Consider the following 20,766-nt stretch of genomic DNA (forward strand, 5'->3'; position numbering starts at 1 on the left):
GCAAGCCCACATTTGGAGGAACTGAGCAGACCTTTGCATGTAGAGGTTGTCAAAGAATGAGCTCAATTCCTGTGTGCCATTGCTGGAGAGATGGTGAGCCATTGAGGTCAGGTAGACAGCTTGCTTCTTTGTTACTGCAGTAAAGCAGTGCCTGAGGGGTCTTTAGTGCAACTTTTGCCCCTGCATCTGCATCCTTGAGCCCACTACCACATGCACTTTGTGCCATTTGACCTCCTGAGTTAGAATGGACACAATCACAGTTCACATTTACATGACCACTTCCATACAAGGCCTCTCCTTGCTCCTCAGTCTCCAGACTGCCTCCTCCGGGACAAGTTGGGTCAAGTTCATGACACTGGCTACAGCCTGCTTTTGAATGTTCGTGCTCTGTGGGAAATTAACAAGATTCCTTGGTTTTAAATTTTCTGCCCATGATTTTTCCTTTGGATGACTTTCCCTTCATTTTCTTATTGCTCAACTTCTAGGACCATTGAGGGTAACACAAATGAGGTAAGGGGAAGGCAGGAGAAATGTATTGGTTAGCATAGTTAATGTAAATGATAGCTCCATTTTCTACAAATTTTAAATTAACACTAGTGATCAAGGGTTCTGGTTAAATCACTATTATACCAGAACTTGCATATGAAAATGTGTTCCATCTCCTGTGTTCCTTCTCCACAAGCATCACTTTTTTTCAAGTTTGCTGGCTGCCAAGTGGATATGACAGCCATGAACTAAAGAGGGAGCAGGTGTGTGTTTGAATCCATGACTTAGCTGCCTCAGGAGCCGGTGGGATGATCAATTTGTTATTAACAATTTTGGTCCCTAACATGACTGTAACCCTATTCTCAAATGAATACAATAGGTTTGCTTCACTTATTTTGAGGTACTTTTAAATTAAAACCACTCTGGCATCTAACTCAACAATTTACCCATGGCAATTCCAGGAAAAGTTTGATCTGGCAGTGATGAAAATAGGTTATTTGCTGTTGTACTAACTCATAATTCTATTCTGACCAATTCCAAGCCACTGCATATTTCTCTAACCTGTGAAATAGATTTTAAGTTCTGGCATTCAAATCTTTCTACCATTGAGTGTTGATATTCAGCTGTTAAATAAGTTGTTCTTCTCCTATGGAATTTTCTATCTGTGGTCAAATCTACGTTCTACCATATCCAATCCACTATATCCAATATTTTCTCATACTCTTGTCATTCATCAAGATTGCATCTTTTTCTCCTAATATAAACATTGAACATTTCCATGGTCCTGACCAGTTCTCCACATCTGTAATCTCTTCAGCATCCATCATTCCAAAGCATGATTTCAGATGCTGAAGCTATGACCTTGACAGGCTTGGTAAAGAGGCTTCCTGCCTTTAAGTTTTCAGACTCATCCAAGAGGTGGTCTTTTATCTCTGACCCTATGTGATAATCCCTAGGCTCTATAAGGATCAATGCACCCATCACAAACCAGTTCTTTCAAAAATGCTGGGAGTTAATGCTTAGGGAATGAATACTTTCTAAACACATCATGATAAATTTCATCTGCAGCCATGTTGACAAACATTGCTATAAAACCTTATTCTACTGATTCCCAATGAATGACCATAGTAAATTGTCAGTGAATCTCATTTAATATTTTAAGCTTGGCTATCTGTTTCTGAGTGAAGTGGTTGTCTTCGTGAGGAAAGACATTCCATACAGAGCTTTACAGATCAGATATAATTTTGAAAATATCGTAGGCCTTTGGTAGATATATGTAAGTACTCAATTTAGATATCTCCCAAGCTCTTGAAATCAGACTAGGAAAAGATGTGGATGATGAAACCCACTTTGAAAACTGCCAATCCCAAACTAAATGCAAAAGGGTCTTGATTCAGCCAGCTGAGTCTTCACACCAAAGACATTCTTATAGTGACTCAATGTGAAAATCTATCCATTCCACTTGACTCTTCTGGTTCCAAGAACTAGTGCAGACGTGTGTGTGTGTGTGTGTGTGTGTGTGTGTGTGTGTGTGTGTGTGTGACCTTCTCTTCAAATGTGTGCCTTTGTCCCTGAGAATAATACCTTCTTTTCCTAGAAAAACCTGGCCTGGGGAAGGGTGGAGACACCAAATCAAGAGCTATTATGTTTTCCCACATTGTTGTTTTCACCAAACTAGAGAGACTGCAGGCTTATTCTGTCCAACACTGGAAAATTAGTGTTTGCCTCTGGACAGAAATTTCTATCTGGGTTTCAAGAGGACTGTGAAGCATAAAGCTGAGTCTTCAGCAGCCATGGTCACCACCAGCTGTCTCCAGAGAGCCCAATGTGGGAGAGCAATCCAGATGCTCTCCAGCTTCCATTGAGTGCTGTTTTAAAAGTCATTCCTAACAAATTTGCATGAATGAGGGACAGATGAGATTTCAGGACACAGCTTTTTTTTTTTTTCTAACAGCTTCGTCTATATTTGGTTTTTGGAGTTGTTCAGTAGATTCTGCGGATGAAAGAAAGTTTTAGAAATTCACATGCTCCCATTAGCATGGGCTGGCAAGCTGCTGGAATCCATACCTGAAAATCTCCATCTTTCTTTCCTACAAAGGGTTGACCTTTGGAAGGTCACTGAAATCCTTATAGTATTAGATGCTGTCTTGGTAAAATGGGGCTGAAGTACTTACCTGAGTCAGCCATCTTGAGAATAAATGAAAAGCTCTGGCAAGTGCCTTTTCTCTTCTCTCTCTCTCTCTCTCTCTCTCCCTCCCTTCCTCTCTCCTCTTTTTCCTCTTTCTTTCTTTCTTTCTTTCTTTCTTTCTTTCTTTCTTTCTTTCTTTCTTTCTTTCTTTCTTTCTTCTAGTTTTTGAGAATTCTCAATAAAAATTTCATTACATTTCAAGATCTCCTTGGCCTACAGGGTTTCCCCTTGAGTCTACCACAAACCAAAACAGACTCCATTGTTTTGCAGTTAATCTTCTCAGAGAAAAATAATATCTTGGTCATTCCATCAAAACTCAAAAATTAGCTCACATCCTATTTACCAGGAACAATTAGCTTCGCCAACACATTCTTTACATTTGAACATTGATGGTATGTCATCCAGACACAATTGAAAATGAAGGAAACAAAATATCCTAGTTAATATTTAATGACTTTTTATGGAATGACTCCCTCAACCTAGGAATTGTGTTCATCTTTCTCTGCTACCCAAGAACACACATTCTTCTCAGTGGTGGTGAACCTGGAAAAAATGCCAGGCACAATTCCATGCATGAACTGCAGGATAAATTCTGTAATGTAGAAAGAGAAGAGTCCCTTTTCTCCATCTGAGTGTTAAAGACCAGTGTCTGGGATACTTTCTGGAAGGTTTTATGATGGTAAAGGATTGTTTAATTGACTCAGTTCAGGTGAAGAAAAGAGAAAATAGAATCTAGAAAGGAAAAGTAATAGAAGCAAGAGTAATGTGATTAAAAGAGTGAGGATATCAGGAACTACAATCATAAGGTATGGAGGGAGTAAAAATATGAAGCAGGGTTGGGACCTGTAATTCCCAGATAAAAGTAAAGGTAAAGGTAAAGATGAGATCAGTGACACACTCAGCATCTTTGACTTTGCACATATAGAAATGTGTTAAAAAGTTTCAGTTGGGGCAAGTTATAGATTTTGCCCCTGCCTTAGGAACACTGTGAGATGGTTAGACAGGAACTCCATTCTTCCATGAAAATAATTAACATCATAAATGTAACACAACTGCCAACTATTTCTTAAAACCTGTTATGTTATTCAAATAAAATTATTTTCAAATTAAAATAGAAGACAAAGACCAATGTCCAACGAACCATATTAATCCTGATGCCATTCAAACTTGTGGTAGTTCTTCTCAAATGGGACATGTTAGTATTGTCCTCATCCAAGCTGCCTAGTGTAAGTGGCCACCTCAAGAATGTTCTTTATGGAATACAAATGAAATCATACAATTGCCTGAAGGTCATTTATTTCAATGCACGTTTATCCTTAATTTCCAGACTCAGAGCACCTTCAATCAGCTTGGTGTTGCCATATTGCCAAATGAAATGTGTGTGCTGCTGTGCCTTCAATAAATATTACTGGTTGATTTCTTAGTGAATACATCAATAGTCTCTTGCACCATCCCCCAAGTCACAGGCTTGCCTACTGCCTCATACAAAGAGGACAGAAGATCTGAGAGCCTCCTAGAGAGTAAGAGCATCTCAAAATATCCCAAGCAGTTGAGAGGATTCAGAAGTGTCAGGAACTAAGAAACAGTACAGAAATGGGAGAAATATCTACCAAATCAGTACACCTGCCTCTTTCCCAGAATCCCCTGTGGTGAACTGTCATTCAGGTCATAAGAAGTCACATAGCTGTGCGTCCCCAGTTTGTGCATCTGCTCTGTGGCCAGCACTCTGGGGTGGGCTACACCCTTCATTTTAAAAAACAAAACAAAACAACAAAACTGAGGCACTAGTCTGATTTCCAATTATCTCAGGCATTGTAGAGAGGAGAGCAGACTGTGTGGGCTAGGGGAGAGTGGAGCAGGACTCTGAGTGTGACTGTGGCCAGCATGCTGATGGAGCTGGTGCAGAGGTTCTGCTTAATTGCACATATCCTTCCATTGTTCCTCCCGCCACATCAAATTGGGAGGAGACGCTAGGCTGCCACCGCCTTGTGATATTCCACCCACATTGGCTTTTATCCCTGAGACTATTATTTTTTTTTACCGTGAATACAGAGCATTTTAATGTCTTTGAGATGAGATGAATGAATAAACAAACAAATAATCTCTCCTGGTTTCCTTAAGCTCTCCCTTGAAATGCTGATTGATTCTTTTATTCCTTTTAGCTCTTGTTATAAGAATACATTTTTAAAAGTCTTCCCTGTATCCCATGGGTTATCATTGTTAGCTCAGGGTGTAGGTAGGCGTGCAGAAGATAAATCTGGGCCTGTTTTGTTCATTTGTTCATCTCTCTCTTCTCACCCCTCAAGGCCCCTGACTTCAGTTACTTCCATTCCTGTCATACAGAAGCTGGAAAAGGCAAACTTCTTCCTTTTCAGGGAGAAACTCTGGCTGCAACTGCAAGTTATACAGACCCAGGGTGAGGATAGGGGTGGCCAGCATCTCATCTGAGTTTAAACTGCTTCTAAATTTTGTATGACTTAACACAAGGGAATCCCAGATTCAGAGCTGAAAAAATTCTGAGACTCCCTTTCGATGACTTGATAAAAGCCATTTCTAATGGGTGAATGCATACGATCATCAGATCTTTTGCTCTTTGGTGCTGTAAGAAGGATGAGGCCACTCTGCCTTTCTCTGACTCAGCCATGCTGTCCCTGCTAGGGACACTGTCTCACTCAGCTGAAGGGCACTGGAAGGAATGAGGAAGATGAGAAAGGAGCACATGGTGTCAGAGTTCTGGATGCTCTGGTGTAATTGCTATGCAATACCATAACTACCTGGTGTGTAGGTCCCTGCAGCGTCACCTGGTATGTGGGTTCTTGTAGATTCATGAAGGCTGAAGAGGAGCTAGCTAGTGACAGAATACTATTGGCCACTTATGTCCAACTGTAACCACCTGGTGTGTGTGTATGTATGTGTGTGTGTCCATGCAGATTCACCTATACCCTCGGAGAAGGCATGTGGTTGCCCCTCAGTAAGAGCTTTGTGATTCCACCAGCTGAACTAGCCATCAATCCATCAGCAAAGTGTAAGACGGACATGACTGTGATGGAAGATGCTGTGGAGGTCAGGTGAGTCTCGCTTCAGGGTGGCTTAGGAGGTGAAATGAGAAACCACCTGAAGGTACCAAAACTAGGGGGAGCAGAGGTAGAGCAAGCTGAAGTTGGCAAGCTGCCTGCAATCGCTATATACATAGCCAGGATCTGCTCTTTATCTGGGTCAATATTGCATAACCCAAGGCTCATTCACTGGAAAAGGACATAAAATTAGAGTTTGTAAGTACTTCCCACAAACCTCAAGGACTGACAGGCAATAAAATGTTAATTTCCTTGCCTACGTTCAGATCTCCTTCTTTGACCAGGCATTATAGCATTTGGCTCAGTTCCCAGATATGGCCAATGCCCATGATTTGTTAGTTCAACACTTTGAGTATAGTTAATCTTCAATTTTTTATAAAAGAGAGTGAGACCAGAAAAAGTAGACAAGACCAGAACATGGAATATAGGAACACTTGTGGCTTTTGGAATCCCTTGATGCCTCTGTTGCTTCTTCATGCAGAGAGGAGCTGATGACATCATCATCCTTTGACAGCCTGGAGGTCCTCTTAGACTCCTTTGGGCCAGTGCGTGATTGCAGCAAAGATAACGGAGGCTGCAGTAAGAATTTTCGCTGCATTTCAGATCGAAAGTTGGACTCAACTGGTTGTGTGGTATGTTCTTTCTTCCATCATAGAGGGTTCTGTGGGGGAGGGGGACAAGGAGATAACACATGATATAATCATACAGGAGCAAATCTGTGGTCACTATCTAGTCTAAATTAACAATTTTTCTCTTGATAGAATGGGGAGCAATCACTCCATCAGGAAGTCTTCATAGAGCATTACTAGGTGGTGGGTTTTTGTTTTGTTTTGTTTTGTTTTTAACAAAATCTCAATTGTTTGACTTTATTAATAAAGACTCGGGAGCCAAATGCTCCCAAGGTGAAAGCCTACTAGCTCAGAAAGGTAGAGAAGCATCCAGCTGACCTTATTTCTTAGTGGACATCCCAAAAGGAAATTCTCCTCCAAGTCATCTCAACCCCACTCCACGCCCTAAACTGAATGTCCTTCCCTTCCACTTCCTGTGTGTGTCTCTATCATGCCTCCTGATTTACTCTTACCCTCTATGTTTTGTTCCTATGTGTCTTTTGGGGTGAGGATACATTATGCCATCTCCCAGGTTATGGAACTGAAGACAATACTGGACCAGGATGTTAAATGGAGGCCAGAGATAATGAAGCCATTGGATGCTGGTTCCTCTATTTGGGCATTACTATTCACCATAACACACTCATCTCTTTTTAATCCTACCTTTTTGAAGTTTGGAGGGGAGCATCATGAAATTGCAAAGAAGGGGGAGAGTCTGGGTCAGGGCAGGATGTCAGGGAAGATGGTCAAGGTGAGAACAGAGGAGGTAGAGAGCACTCTTTGAGATGTGAAGTTCTGCAGTGTTGAGTTTGGAGACAGGACCAGGAGCTTCCAGCCCTGGGGAGAAGATGGTGTCCCATTTAACTTCCCATTCTGACATCTGAGATGTGGGAGAGGACCCAGAGCATGGGAAGCTGTGAGGATGCCGAGCCAACACCATCTTTCATCCTCCTTCTTATTCGATTCTGAGCATCTGTTCAATTCAGGGAGCTCTTCAGTGTCAATGATGAATGTCTCTCTGGTGTCCAGGGTGTCATCACTAAACTGTACCAACTAAGCTGCAGCCAGGAGAAGTCTGGCTTAGCTCTGAAAGAAGGACCTGGAAAAATCAAAGAAGAGACAAAGTTATGGAGCACATAAGATGATCTGTCAAGTACCTACAGAGGACAGAAAAGAATGGGGGAAGGAAGGCGCTTGGGGAAAGTCAGAGTATTTCAAACTATAGGGACAGTATTGGTTAGTTCATAGCTTCCATGTGCATCCAGGAGGTGAACAGATGCCCCTTGATGCTCTCCTCCCTTGTCCTGCTCCACCCATCTGAGTTTCCCAGATGACTATTTCACTGTTCAAATAGGCTCCACGATGAGATACTTTTGGTTTTATTCTCTTAACCCAGATTTCCAGTCTTTCATTTCTTATTATTTTCTGGGGTCTTTTTAAGTAATGAGGCCTGAGTGTGTGCCTATGTGATCTCCCTTGCTCACCCTCCTTAGTCACCCACATATGGTTTTCATAGGAATAGTCACACACAGGAAGTGATTCTTGTTACTCCTTTCTATCAGGACCCATTCCCCAGGAGCTGAGGTTGCCTGTCAAGTGCCTTCTGTTGGCCATCCTTGGCCTCTTCCTTGGCATGTAGCTGTGCTGATGGATTCCTACAGTCTCCACATTGTAATCTGTAAGACAGAGCTAACAGGAATAGTTCTAATGAATATGCATTTGCAGAATTGGAGCCACTGCAGAAAGTCACCCAATTATACCAGAACTCTATTAGCATAATTCTTTGAAGTCACTACTCCACGTGGCTCCCAGAGAGAAAGGAGCCATGCCAATTGGCAGATATATTCCATTCACCATATCTCTAAAAGCACATGGTCCCTGAGAAGGGTGAAGTTTGTGAGAACCATACATGCTATCCTGAAGCTTGTGACCTGACTGAAAAGATGATTAAGAATCTAACTTTGAGCCTGACCTGAGTCTACTGGGCATCTATATTGTCTCCAAGTCTTGTTATGTTAGCAGACTGGTCCTTTGTTATCGGGAGGTAGGCCAGAGACAAAGATAATCTGTACCCACTGCCATTTAAAAATTGGCCCAACTCTGCACTCTGTGTGTTGAATGGAAAGACTTCCCAAAAACACATATTTTCATGAAAGGAGAAAATAATGAGAAGCAAGAGTAAATGAACCTTTAGGAACCTGGGAAGGAGTCAGCAATATGGACCTCACAGAAGATGCAGCTGTATACTTTTCTAATTTAAACTCAAGACAGACAGGTAGGATTCATGTTATGGCCACATGGGCTACTCAACCTTCATTCTTCCTGGAAATGCTCTTTCAGTTATGTATCAACTCCCAGGGGTTAATTGCTACCAGTGAATTACTATTGTTTATATAGTTTCCAAGGACAGAAAACAAATAGCTGTGAAAGGTGTGTTAGGATTATGCAAATCCTAACACACCATTACAAAATAGGACTATACTCCAACAACCAGGGGCCACGAAAGCTTCTGGAGGGTTCTCAGAGCATGAAGCTACCACTCACTACCGATGGCCAGACATTATTCATTGGCCTTAAATTCTCCTGCATCAAATACCTTGATATTGTTGCTGAAACAAATCACATTGAGTTTAGTGGATTAAGGCTATACAAATGTGTTAGATTGCAATTCTACAATCTAGGATGAGTCTCACTGGGTGAAATTAAAGGATAGTCAGGGGTGTATTCCTTTCTGGAGGTTTTGGAAATAATAATTCCTTTATCCTTTTCAACTTCTAGATTCTATACACTTTTCTCAGTTCAGAGGTCCATTGGTACACCTCTAAATAAAGCCAGAAATACTTTATCTTTCTTTCTGTTAATATATGTATATTGTAACTGTCTTCAGACATACCAGGATAGGTCATCAGAGCTCATTTCAGACAGATGTAAGCCACCATGAGATTACTGGGAATTGAACCTAGGACCTCTAGAAGAGCAGTCAGTGCTCTTAACTGCTGATCCATCTCTCCAGCGCAATACTGTATTTTTCTAACCATTATTGTGTAGTGTATTTCTCTTCCATTCTGCATCCTTCTTCTACTTTTAACAGCCCTTGTGATGACATTGAGCCAATCTAAATAGTCCAAGATTATTCCCTCATCTCAAGATCCTTGGTTTCATCATATCTATAAAGTATTTTTGGCTATGTAAGGTGGTATTGTCTTACATTCCTATGATTTTATCACAGACAAATTTGGATGAACTATCTATGACTAATGACAAAGGCAATTAAATAGATATAGCAGAGAGAACTTCAGGCTCCTCACCCCAGCCCCAGTTTTCATGAAGGCTTCCTTATAATTTAGTGTGTGTGTGTGTGTGTGTGTGTGTGTGTGTGTGTGTGTATGTATGTGTGTATGTGTGTGTGTATGTGTCTGTGTGTCTGTGCACACACGTGCATGTGCAGGACTTCTTCATCACTTCCTACTTTAGTCTTTGAGAAGAGATCTGTCACTAAATCTAGAGCTAGAATTCAATGAGACAACCTTGCTAAAAGCCATATAGCCCCAGCAATCCTTATATGCATATCCCCCTGAGATCATAGACATCCATACAAACTAGGCTTCTTTTTTTATAGGTGTTGGAAATGTGAATTTACATCTTCATTCTTGTGCAACAATCTCTTTACTGACTGGTCCATCTTTCTAAACCCCTTCCTTCTTCCCAGGCTTACACACTGCTATACCACAAATGAAGAAATAGGAAATCCCATGTTTACTCCTCATCCACATGCTCATACTGGTGCTGAGAATACATAATAAATGCTTCTGCTTTGTAAGATGTTGAAATAAACTAGATAAATAGACTGGCCATGCAAGGAGCAGGGTTGGCAGTTCTGAATTCTTGTGTATGGAACGCATGACCTTCCCTCCCTGACCATGACACTCTGATGAGTGCTGGATTGCTCAGTGACCCTGACAGCCTTCTTCCACATGCTGCCTGCCTGCTATGGCTTCCCATACCATGTGTCATTTCACCTTTCCTTGAGCACAGATGTGCAGAGACCATTAGGCATGAGCATCTCTCCTTTTCTCTGTAGGTCAATAAGTAAATGAATACACTTCAGAGGTTTCCAGAGAAATGGGGGCAGAAAAACCACAGCAGCCTGAAATTTAAATTTAACTCCATCACACGTTTCCCCTTGGGAGAAGTCCTGCATGGCTTGAACCAGCATGTCAAAGCCCATCAAGAGGTTGTGGATCATCATTTGCAAAATGTATGAGATTGCCACATAGGGAGAAAAAAAAACCTATTTCCAGTAGGAAATGTGGTCTCTTGGCTTATGAATCATCCAAGTAAGGTGAGGTAGGCTCAGCTGCTGAAATCTGTCCCTCTGCTCCCAGGAGACACGAATATGCTCACGCGTCCATCACTCATTCCCTCTGCCAACAGAGTATCTACTCTGTAATCTGGAACTGGGACGTCTGTGGTTTCCAATTTAGCCTCCTAAGCAATTAATCAACCAAAACTCATTGGTTGAAAAAGAGGGGGAAAGACGGCAGAGAAAAGGATTTGAATGGGGAAAAGTCATTTTAATCTCATTAGCAAATTAGGCCTTAGACCAGTAATGACTCAAGAAGCCATGAACATCTCATGAAAGATGATTAACCTTGTGTATTTTAGGGGTCACTGAAATGTGAGGTCACTCATTAGATCTTCCTGGTGGGGGGAAGGGCTATGACTCTAATAGATGGAGTTTTTTTTTCTTAAACCTGTAAGTTTATAAAGTCTCTGGAACAGCTAAATGTAACCTATGCAAAGCAGGGTTAATATATGACCTTGGGGCACCCTCCTGGACTAATGGTTCTCCTTCAAGGTCCAAATGGAAGGATTATCCACAGCCAGGAGGAGAGAATAGGCGAACCTTGCCAGCAGAAACTACAACTACTATAGACAAGTGCTCCTTTGGAAAGGGATGTACCTACCTCTGGAAGTGGAGCTACAGTTGACTGTAGCCTCTATTGTTGTCAGATCAAGATTTTGGAAAAAAAAAAAAAACCTTAAATTTGAATGTCTTAACAGAAGGAAGACACAGGAGAAACCAAATTTATTTCATGGTCGCTTGAATGATTAGCTCCCTGGGGAATGGGTGCTCCAGATACCAAGAGCTATAAAAGAAAAACCTCAGTTTTTCATTTCAACATTTTTTTTCCTGAAAATATCTCTAAAATGCTCTGAACTGCCACCCAAGTTAGTTACAGTGCAATAAAGATAATTGTACCCTTCTCACTGACTGAGGATTTTGTTTTGCCTTCAAGGTCATCACTCCGGACAGCTAGCAGTGTTTTATCCTAAAATAGTTCTACTAGTACACTGTGTGTGCATGTGTATGTGCATGTGTGTGTGTGTGTGTGTGTGTGTGTGTGTGTAAGGAGGACCAGAAAAATCATCAAGCTAAAAACTAAAACCTATAAGTCTATGGTTGAGGCAAGAATATATTTCAGAAATAGTTTAAAATAGTCAAAAGCAAATCTCCAGGGCTGTTTCATATTGTTGGTACATTGCCTTGATTTTTTTTCCAAGGAATCCAGCTTTTATCACAGGTGGGCAGCCAAATGTCAGAAACACAGACAAGCTTTGGAATCACACAGATCTAGGCCCAAAGTGTGGCTCTATCATTTTCTACCAATGATGACCTAAAACAAGTTTCTTTGTTTTTCTAAGCCACCTATAAAATTGAGAAGATAAAGTATATCTGTGTCATTAGGACTACAGAAAATACAATAGATAAAAATAGTCTACAAAAAGAATTGCCTAATTTGTGCTAGCTATAGTTGTTATTTTTAGCTTTACTTATAAATGGGAAAAATCCAACTTGGATAAGACAATGAAGGCTGTCTTCTCTCCAAATCTTTTAAGAGACTCTGAACATCAGGTGGTCCAATTTGGAACAGTCATGGTCATCTAGGCATTAGGGCCAGGCAAGACAGGAATACGCCAGAACATGGAATTCTGGAACATTCTGTTTCATTCAGTGAAGTCTTTGTCAAAAATTTTGCATGATGGAGCACTCTGAAAAGAAACAAGGTGTCTGAGAAGCTGGACATCCTGGCTGGAGGCTGATAGAGCAAGCTGGTGTGAGAACTGAAATCACAGGGAGCAACATTAGCAGGACCACTGGCTTTATTCTGCTTGGTGGCTTCTAACAAGCTTGACAAAAGGATGGCGGAGTAGGGGGAGCAACTCCTGGCCGCCAGTCCAAGACATTTAATTCCAATAACACTATGTTTCTATAGCCAAATCAAGACTGGGCAGCCACATGATGTCTCAGCCAGCCCCCTCTGGTGACACATCTGGCTTAACAGCTGGATAGCTGAGGAGCTTGATGGGGGTCTGGAGGGGGGTAGGTGATAACAAATCGTGGGGTGCAACCCTCTGCTTCTGCAATTGCTTGTTTGCCATTGTAACCATTATAGGGAACATCTGGGTGTTCACAGCAGGGGGCGGCCCTTGGAATTGGCTTTAAATGCTGCCACCTTCCAGCGTTCCATCTGCCTTCTTGGGAAAGGGGGATGGACTAAGCTGGGGGCCTGGCGTGTCCTGGGGTTGGGACATTTGTTTAGGAAATTGCAGAATCAGTGTCAGTAAACAGTGCGTATCCTGCTGTGATCTTTGACTGGGGAAGGAGGAGGGAGCAGAGGTGGCTTTTCAGAGACACATCTGCAGAAGCTAAGGCAAGGTGCTTGGAGAGAGAGAGAGAGAGAGAGAGAGAGAGAGAGAGAGAGAGAGAGAGAGAAGACAAGCAGTGGAGAGTAAAGGAAGACACAGGTCACACTGGCTCAATTTTCAGAAGTTTTGTTTGGGTTATGGAGGAGTGTGCTTGCAACAGACAGACAGATAAGCAGGCAGGCAGATATATAGATTAGATGGGTAGATGGTTGGGTGGATGAATAGTAGGATAGATGATTAGGCTGATAGATGATAGATAGATAGATAGATAGATAGATAAATAGATGATAGATCAACAGGTAGATAATAGACAGGCAGACAGACAAGATAATTATAGTCGTTAAAATCCTGAGTTTTGGAATTAAATCTAGACGTGCTCTCAGCTCTGCCTCATTCTGCCTGCTCAAGCCTGGCCTTCATGTTTACCTTCTGCCCAATCTGTTAGAATCAGGGTTAATATTAATGGACAACATCCAGAGGCATAAGGAGCCAGGTTGAAAAATAATAAAATAAAAAACAGAATCTTGGAGCGTATAGAGCAATATCGGACTTTACCCCCTGTCCTGGAATGAGTATAACACAGGACGGCTGTGAGAGAAAATGGCGCAGGCTTCAGGTTCTGTAAATAGATGTGTCACAAGGAGATGATAGAGCCACTCAATCAGAATGCCACAGCCGATCTGCCAAGGACTGGCATAGAGCAGCTATGATTTTAGGAGTCAAAGACTGTGCCTCAGTTTCCTCTTATGGATCACATCATGGGGTGTTCTGGGGGTTGGGCTAGACAATGAATTAGGCTGTATGGCTTCCAAGGGATGTCTTTGAGACATCAAGGTGATGACCCCAGGATTTCCCCACCGTGAGAGCCATCACACTCCTCTCCAAGACTACAGAGTCTCCTCTCCTTCAGACTGGCAGCCCTGGCACACTCTAGTCTACAGCATCGCCAACTGGTACCAAATTTGATAAAGTGCCCCCTTAATGTGGAGTTCAAGCAGCACCTTTGCTTTCCCGAGTCCACAGGAATCCCTGCTTAATGCATTTATTTCTGGCCCAGCACTCCCTCTCTGCTGCCAGCCTGAGGTCCAGTTGGGAAACAGCACTCTCCACTTTGCTCTGTCTTGGCACCGTGCTCCATGCCAGCCTGTTTCAGAGCCAGTGGCTTAATGCAAATGTGTGTGAGGTGCCCAGAGAGAAGCAAAAAGATCGAGAGACAGACAGACAGACAAAGGGGCAAAAGGAAATTCATGGATTACTTGCCAGGTGTAATAGTTTCACATGGAGTGTGTCAGTGACTGCACTCGGGCCTCCTGTTTACCCTCTTGTGTGGATTCTTTCTGGTTCTGCCAGTGCCCTTCAGGACTCAGCCCTATGAAGGACAGCTCAGGCTGCTATGACCGGCACATTGGAGTGGACTGCTCAGATGGTTTCAACGGCGGCTGCGAACAGCTGTGTCTCCAGCAGATGGCGCCGTTCCCAGACGACCCCACCTTGTACAACATCCTTATGTTCTGCGGGTGAGTTGGATCAGCCATGAGGTTGCTGAACTTAGAGGGACTTTCTAGGCTGAAAACCCAGTAGCTGCGTGTGAATGGACTGGTCACGCCCTAGTCTCTAAGGAGAGAGCCAGTAGCACAGGATGAGCACTGTGATGGTGTCGTTTAGAGGAACGTTAGCGGAAGTGTAGTCCAGTGGCTGCAGAAACACAGCCTCTGGCTTACCTTAAAGGAGAAATTAACCACATGGTTTACATAAATCATTGCCCAACTAAGACAAGATGTTCCAAGCTATGCCTTAAAGGAGCTACGTTAATAATACGTTCTGTGGCAGAAACTGTTCCCGTGGCCCAAAACTTGAAAGATTATGTGAATCTACTAGATTATCAAAGGGGAGGAGTGGTTTTAGAAGAATGGAAACTTCAAATGCTGCTTCTCAAAGCCACAGCATTTTACATATCCCGCCCTCCTTCTCCAAAGTTATTAATCCCTCAGGATATAATGCTCTTCCTGTGATCAGCTCTCTCCCCCCACTCCCGTGAGGGAACAGCCTGGGCTCTAACACTCCATTTCACAGGCAAGAAAAAGACGCCTGGTGAAGTGAACTATCTCCCTCAAGACTGGAAAGTCAGTAAAAGGGAAGATTAGGAGCAGAATTCAGGCCCTTTCTGACTTTTTAAAAGCTCTGCAGTTTTCTCAAAATTTGTATTGCTGAGTGAAATTATAGTTGAAGTTATTTTCATGCTATATTTATCAAGTAAATAAAGATTTAGCCGATTCTGCTATGTCCATAGATTGCTTGTCTCTTCTTTCCTCCCTTCCCCCCATTCCCTACTACTTTCCCCCTCCCCCACCACATCCTGTTGCTCCAAGTACAATGGGTGCTCTCTGTGCGCTCTACACCACACTGACCACTCGGCTGCTGAGGAAAGTAGCACTGAGGTTTGCAACATCAAGAATCTCACCATCTAATAAGCTTGCAATGAAAATCAATGTTTATAGTCATAAAACTATGTTAGGGGCGTGCTAAAAGCCGATGCCTGCTGGGTAGCCCGTGAGAAGGTTTCCAAGGCGCTTGTAATGTTGTTTTATTGTATTTTATCTCATTTCTTTGCAATTGACCAATTTGTGTATGTAGTTTCTTATAAAATCCCATTCCATAAATAGAAGCTTGCTCTAAATTTTAATGTTCTCTGTAATGTTACCATTAAGACTGACCTACTTCAATTAATGGAAGCAGATTCAGCCGGAGCTGCATCTCTGTTTAGTTACTATATATTCATTTCACCACCTGCTTGTACAGAGAGCCTATGTGTGTGTTTGTGTTAGACACTAGGGTGACAACAGGCCTCCCTTCTCAAGAAATTTACCGTGTAATACTTGGACAGAAGAATGAGAAATGGGGCCATGTGGAAGGGACAGACAGTCAAGATGTTTAAGATGGACTGAAATGGAATCAGGCAGATTGACACCCCCTCCCCCCAATCACCCTGACTCTGGTTTATTTGGTTAGAGGAAGAAGCCATTTCAAAGTCTTATCCAAGACCTACTCTGACTTGTGGAATCAGTCCTTTGTGGGTCTTGAATCGTTATCTGTCCCCTGGACAAAAGCTATAATTTCTCATTGGACTTTCTGGTTTCAGTCACAATTAGGCATGTGTGATTAGTGTAGCCCAAGGCCCATATATTACCTGGCTGCCAGAGAAGTCCTGATTTAAGGTTCTTGCAGGGAAAAAAATTCACGTGCACTTACAATTAAAGAATTCCATTCACACCTGTTAATACAACTGTAGAAATGGGAAATGGGATGAATTAGCGGTGAAGGCTGTTTGCCTATGGTCCTCATTTGCACCTCTGCTAATAAAAATAGAAACATTTAGCCAGCGCTAGCTGTACATTCTGCACTGTGTGAGTTCTATTTGTTGAATACATGAATTAATTTCCTCAATATCCAGTACAACAGCTACTTCTCACACCTTTCTTACAGTTTTGAAAATGAAGTCTCATGAGAGTTTAATCAACTGGCTGAGAGTTACCCAGTTAAGGACAGCATTAACATTACAATATTGTGTCTTACCTCTTAAAACGATGGTTCTTTGTTCCTCTATAAAGGACTGGATTTTTTTTTTAATTTATCACAATTACTCCAGATAGTGAGAAAGGATGTGCTTAGCGTCATATCTGTCTTAAAAATTTAAATTTCTTCTATTTCAAAGGAGGGACATAATTTTTTTTTTTAATCAATGACAGCCTCATTAAAGAATTAAGTCTTACTTGAGTTAACAAATGTGTCTTACTTATAACATAACTACAAATAAAGTCCAATTAATGACTTACAAGTCACTGACCCATGATTACCAAATTAGTATTATGTTCCAATTAGAGCAAGACAACGTGGAAAGAACCCACCCAAAGAGCAGTTGTTGGTTTATGGAGCACACAGTAGCCCTGACATCTATTTACTTCAGAACGTCAATCCTGAATGGAAGGGGGTTGTATGAGTTGCTGCTTTGTTTGTATGCATTCAAACAGAACACAGCAAGTAAATCTTCCTCATTTCTTAGTTGATTTACCACAGGACCAGTTTACAGAGTTATTAATTTCTTAAACACAGTGTCACTCTTTTGCTGCCTAATTATCCAACAAACAAATGCCAAAGCTCCACAGAATGAGCTTGAGAAAAATGAAGGCATGCCTTATTCTTAAGTATGTCGATTTATTTATAAACTCATTTCCTTTAATTCTTAAATTTGATTTGGAACTAAGAAGGCTAGGACAGGCAGATACTCCTGAGTCCTAAAAGACCTGTCTTCTAGGAAAGAAGTAGAAAAGATTGATGTGACCATGATGGAAAGAACCTCAGTTTATACAATTTAAGAAACTGAGTTTGACCGAGAACCAAGATCCAATTGGATTATCCCTAGGTTTGGGATCATCAGGTATCTTTCCTAAGGTGTTGCTTCCCAATTTCCTGAATTGCTTTTGTCCTGATGAGTCAATGATGAATTCTTTCTTATCTTGAGTTCTCTATCCTATTAGGTGTATTGAAGACTACAAGCTTGGTGTGGATGGACGCTCTTGCCAACTTGTCACAGAGACCTGCCCAGAGGGAGGTGACTGTGGGGAAAGCAGAGAGGTTCCCATGAACCAGACTCTCTTTGGGGAAATGTTCTTTGGTTACAACAACCAGTCCAAAGAAGTAGCCACTGGACAGGTGCTAAAAGGAACATTCAGGTGAACTTCACATGCATAAAGCTGTTTTTCAGGGGTGTTGATGTGTCTTCCTCTCCAAAGAGCCTTATTTTAGTCATAAAGGTGTATATCTTGGATTGTGGTGAATGTGATATACCTAAAGATAGAGATTGTGTTCTTGTCCACAATCCTGTTCACATCTATACTCTTTATTCAAGAATCCAAGAAACAGGGCTGGAGAGATGGCTCAGAGGGTGAAAAGCACTGACTGCTCTTCTGAAGATCCTGAGTTCAAATCCCAGCAACCACATGGTGGCTCACAACCATCTGTAATGAGATCTGATGCCCTCTTCTGGAGTGTCTGAAGACAGTACTTACATATAATAAAGTAAATAAATTATTAAAAAAAAAAAAGAATCCAAGAAACATACTCCTTCTGGGTATATGGACAACCCTTAAAGGAAATCTTACCTTCAAGATTTCATGTTGAAGCCACACCAAAGCATTCAAGCTCCATTCTACCTCTAAATCTTGAGACTCTTGAGGGAGTCTAGAACAGCAGTCCTCAGAGTATGCTCAAAGGATTCTTACACATTTCTGCACCTCTTCAGGGAGCACTCAGTTCCCAACTATTAAAGAACTAAATTTTCTTCATATATGTCAATTAAAACCACATGTTGTAATAAGTTGGATTAAGTTGCAAGAATCCAGTTGTTTTCTATTAAGTGAGACATTTAAATTATAAAATAATGTCATTCCGCTCTTTCCCATAAAACAGGTTCATATTGAATGGGCTTATTAGTACTTTTATATGAATTAATTTTTAAAATTTCTCTTTTAATTTTTAACATGGTAAATATTGACATTTATGATTATGGCTAAGAATTTGGGACACTTAATTATTTTGAAAATTATAAAGCACTCCTGAGGACAAAATATTTGATCCATTTATTTAGAAAATGTATTGCAGATTCTTCATTTGACCAACTGACTCCTGTTCTTGTTCTTTGGGGGGGGGGGCTGTTTGAATTTTCTTAGAAGCCATGGAAGGGAATATGCTGTCTATGAGATAGATGATGATGGTGATAATCATGATGTCAATATTTTAACATGAAACACAACTTGGTAGCAATCTAAGCCTTGGAAACTCTTGGTAACAAATTGGAGGCAATTTTCAAGATAGTTCCTGTTTCTATTATGAACAGGAGATTTTACAAGTATTTTTTTTCACTTTCATCAATGGCATTGATTTGCCAGGGCAAGAAGTGTGCTATCAGAATCGATCTTGTGATGGCCTGAGTCTTCTCTGTAGTCTACAGATGTAACCAAAAGTGTTCATATCTTGTATAGAGGGAATCAGAGGGAAAAACTCCTGTGGAGGGAAACAGTCTCTACTCTGCTATTAGAGGTTTTCAGCTGATTTGTCACTCATCTCTAAGCCCTCTTTACTCCTCCTCTTACCCTCCTAATTCATATGACTAAGTAAGTCATGTCATGAGTACCAAGTGAGGCTCAGGGTGAGGCATGACTTTTGGTAAAAAAAAAAAAAAAGACTTTTTACAACTATGTGTTGCAATGCATACTGCATGCCGAGGGGTACCCTGGACACGCAGAAAACCAAGGTCTGTTCTGTTTCTAGACAAAACAACTTTGCTCGTGGTTTAGACCAGCAATTGCCTGATGGTCTTGTGGTTGCTTCTGTCCCACTGGAGAATCAGTGCCTAGAGGAAATCTCGGAGCCCACACCTGACCCTGACTTCTTGACTGGTAAGAGCGCCAAACCTGGCCAGCTACTTACAGTTTCTTAAAGTCACACCACCGCCTTGATGAGGCTCATATTTGTTTTTAAGCCGGTCGTTTCATTGAAACATGATAAACGATTAGTTATAAAATCAAACATTATTAGGATCGTCAGTAACCGTGTCAATATTCTCATCTAATTGCTACAAAATGGCTGTGACAATATCTTTTCTTGATAAATTCTATAGGAATTCATCAGGAAAAATGTCATAATAGGAGCATAAGCATTCAAAGGTTTTGTCTGTTAGAGGAGGTATGTGGGTCATGGAGACAAAGAGAAGATGGATTACATCTATCCCTCTAAATGTGTGTTAATAGTATGGTTGAGTTCCCTGCAAAGAACCTATGGAGCAGTGAGATAAGACAGAGACTTGCAGAGTTTTGTTGTCCAGTGCCCTTGTGTTTGAATCTGCCTGTGTTATGCAAAGGCCCCCTGACCCCTCATCCCGTGATGCGAGGAGACAGTAAAGCCTGCCTCTCTGTTCTTCAGTTCCACAGTTTCTTCTCTCAGCCTATAAGGGACAGAGATGTAGCTCGATTAGCAGAGGCAGAGGCAGGTCTTGGCTTCTGGAAAGATCCTCTTTGAGCTAAGAAGAGACTTCAGGTGTTCCAAGAACTGTAGGAAATCTGAGACTTGGAATTTGGCATCACTTGCTAGAACAATGTGCATGAGCTCAATTTTCATTTATTTTGCTTGTTTCTTCCTTTCCCTCTGCCTTATATATTCTGTCTTCTTTATCCTCTACTTTCTGTCTCTTTTCCTCCATTTTCTATGCAATGATTGAGCCTTCAGCAGACACCAGGGATTAGAGGTGGCTCATCCCAAGGAAAAGAAGCATAGGAATTATTAGCATGTGCTCTGGATCCTGACAGCTGAGATCTGCTCCTTACAGGTCTAAGTTCAGGGCAAGGTACTTAACTTCTCTGTGCTTAGGTTTCTTCTACCCTTAAAAATGTGGATTACAACCCTGTCTTCCTCATAGAATTGATATGAGGGGCTAACACTAACAAAATGCTTCCTAACACACTGTGACATCTGTGTTTATTAACTAAATAATGTATCAATGAAAACTACTGTTCAGCGTGTATAAGCAACCTGTGCCTATATACAGTGGTCAGTGTGTCCTAGCATAAAATGGTAAACTTACTTAAAACACTATGAGATATTTTGGTAATTTTTTCTTTCTTTCTTTCTTACTTTCTTTCTTTCT

At 41.5% G+C, this 20,766-nt stretch overlaps 1 protein-coding gene across 1 annotated transcript in view; it reads left to right on the top strand.

The window, feature by feature from the left end:
* Positions 1 to 20,766, top strand: part of Astn1 (astrotactin 1) — a 317,026-nt gene that overhangs the window by 217,971 nt on the left and 78,289 nt on the right. Inside the window, exons 10-14 of the mRNA XM_052200999.1 lie at positions 5,605 to 5,742; positions 6,230 to 6,380; positions 14,418 to 14,584; positions 17,603 to 17,797; positions 19,395 to 19,522. Coding sequence (XP_052056959.1) covers positions 5,605 to 5,742; positions 6,230 to 6,380; positions 14,418 to 14,584; positions 17,603 to 17,797; positions 19,395 to 19,522 — 779 coding nt within the window. The remainder of the gene's footprint in view (positions 1 to 5,604; positions 5,743 to 6,229; positions 6,381 to 14,417; positions 14,585 to 17,602; positions 17,798 to 19,394; positions 19,523 to 20,766) is intronic.

This window comes from Apodemus sylvaticus, chromosome 12 (assembly GCF_947179515.1).
Source record: "Apodemus sylvaticus chromosome 12, mApoSyl1.1, whole genome shotgun sequence".
In the NCBI taxonomy this organism is placed as follows: domain Eukaryota; kingdom Metazoa; phylum Chordata; class Mammalia; order Rodentia; family Muridae; genus Apodemus; species Apodemus sylvaticus.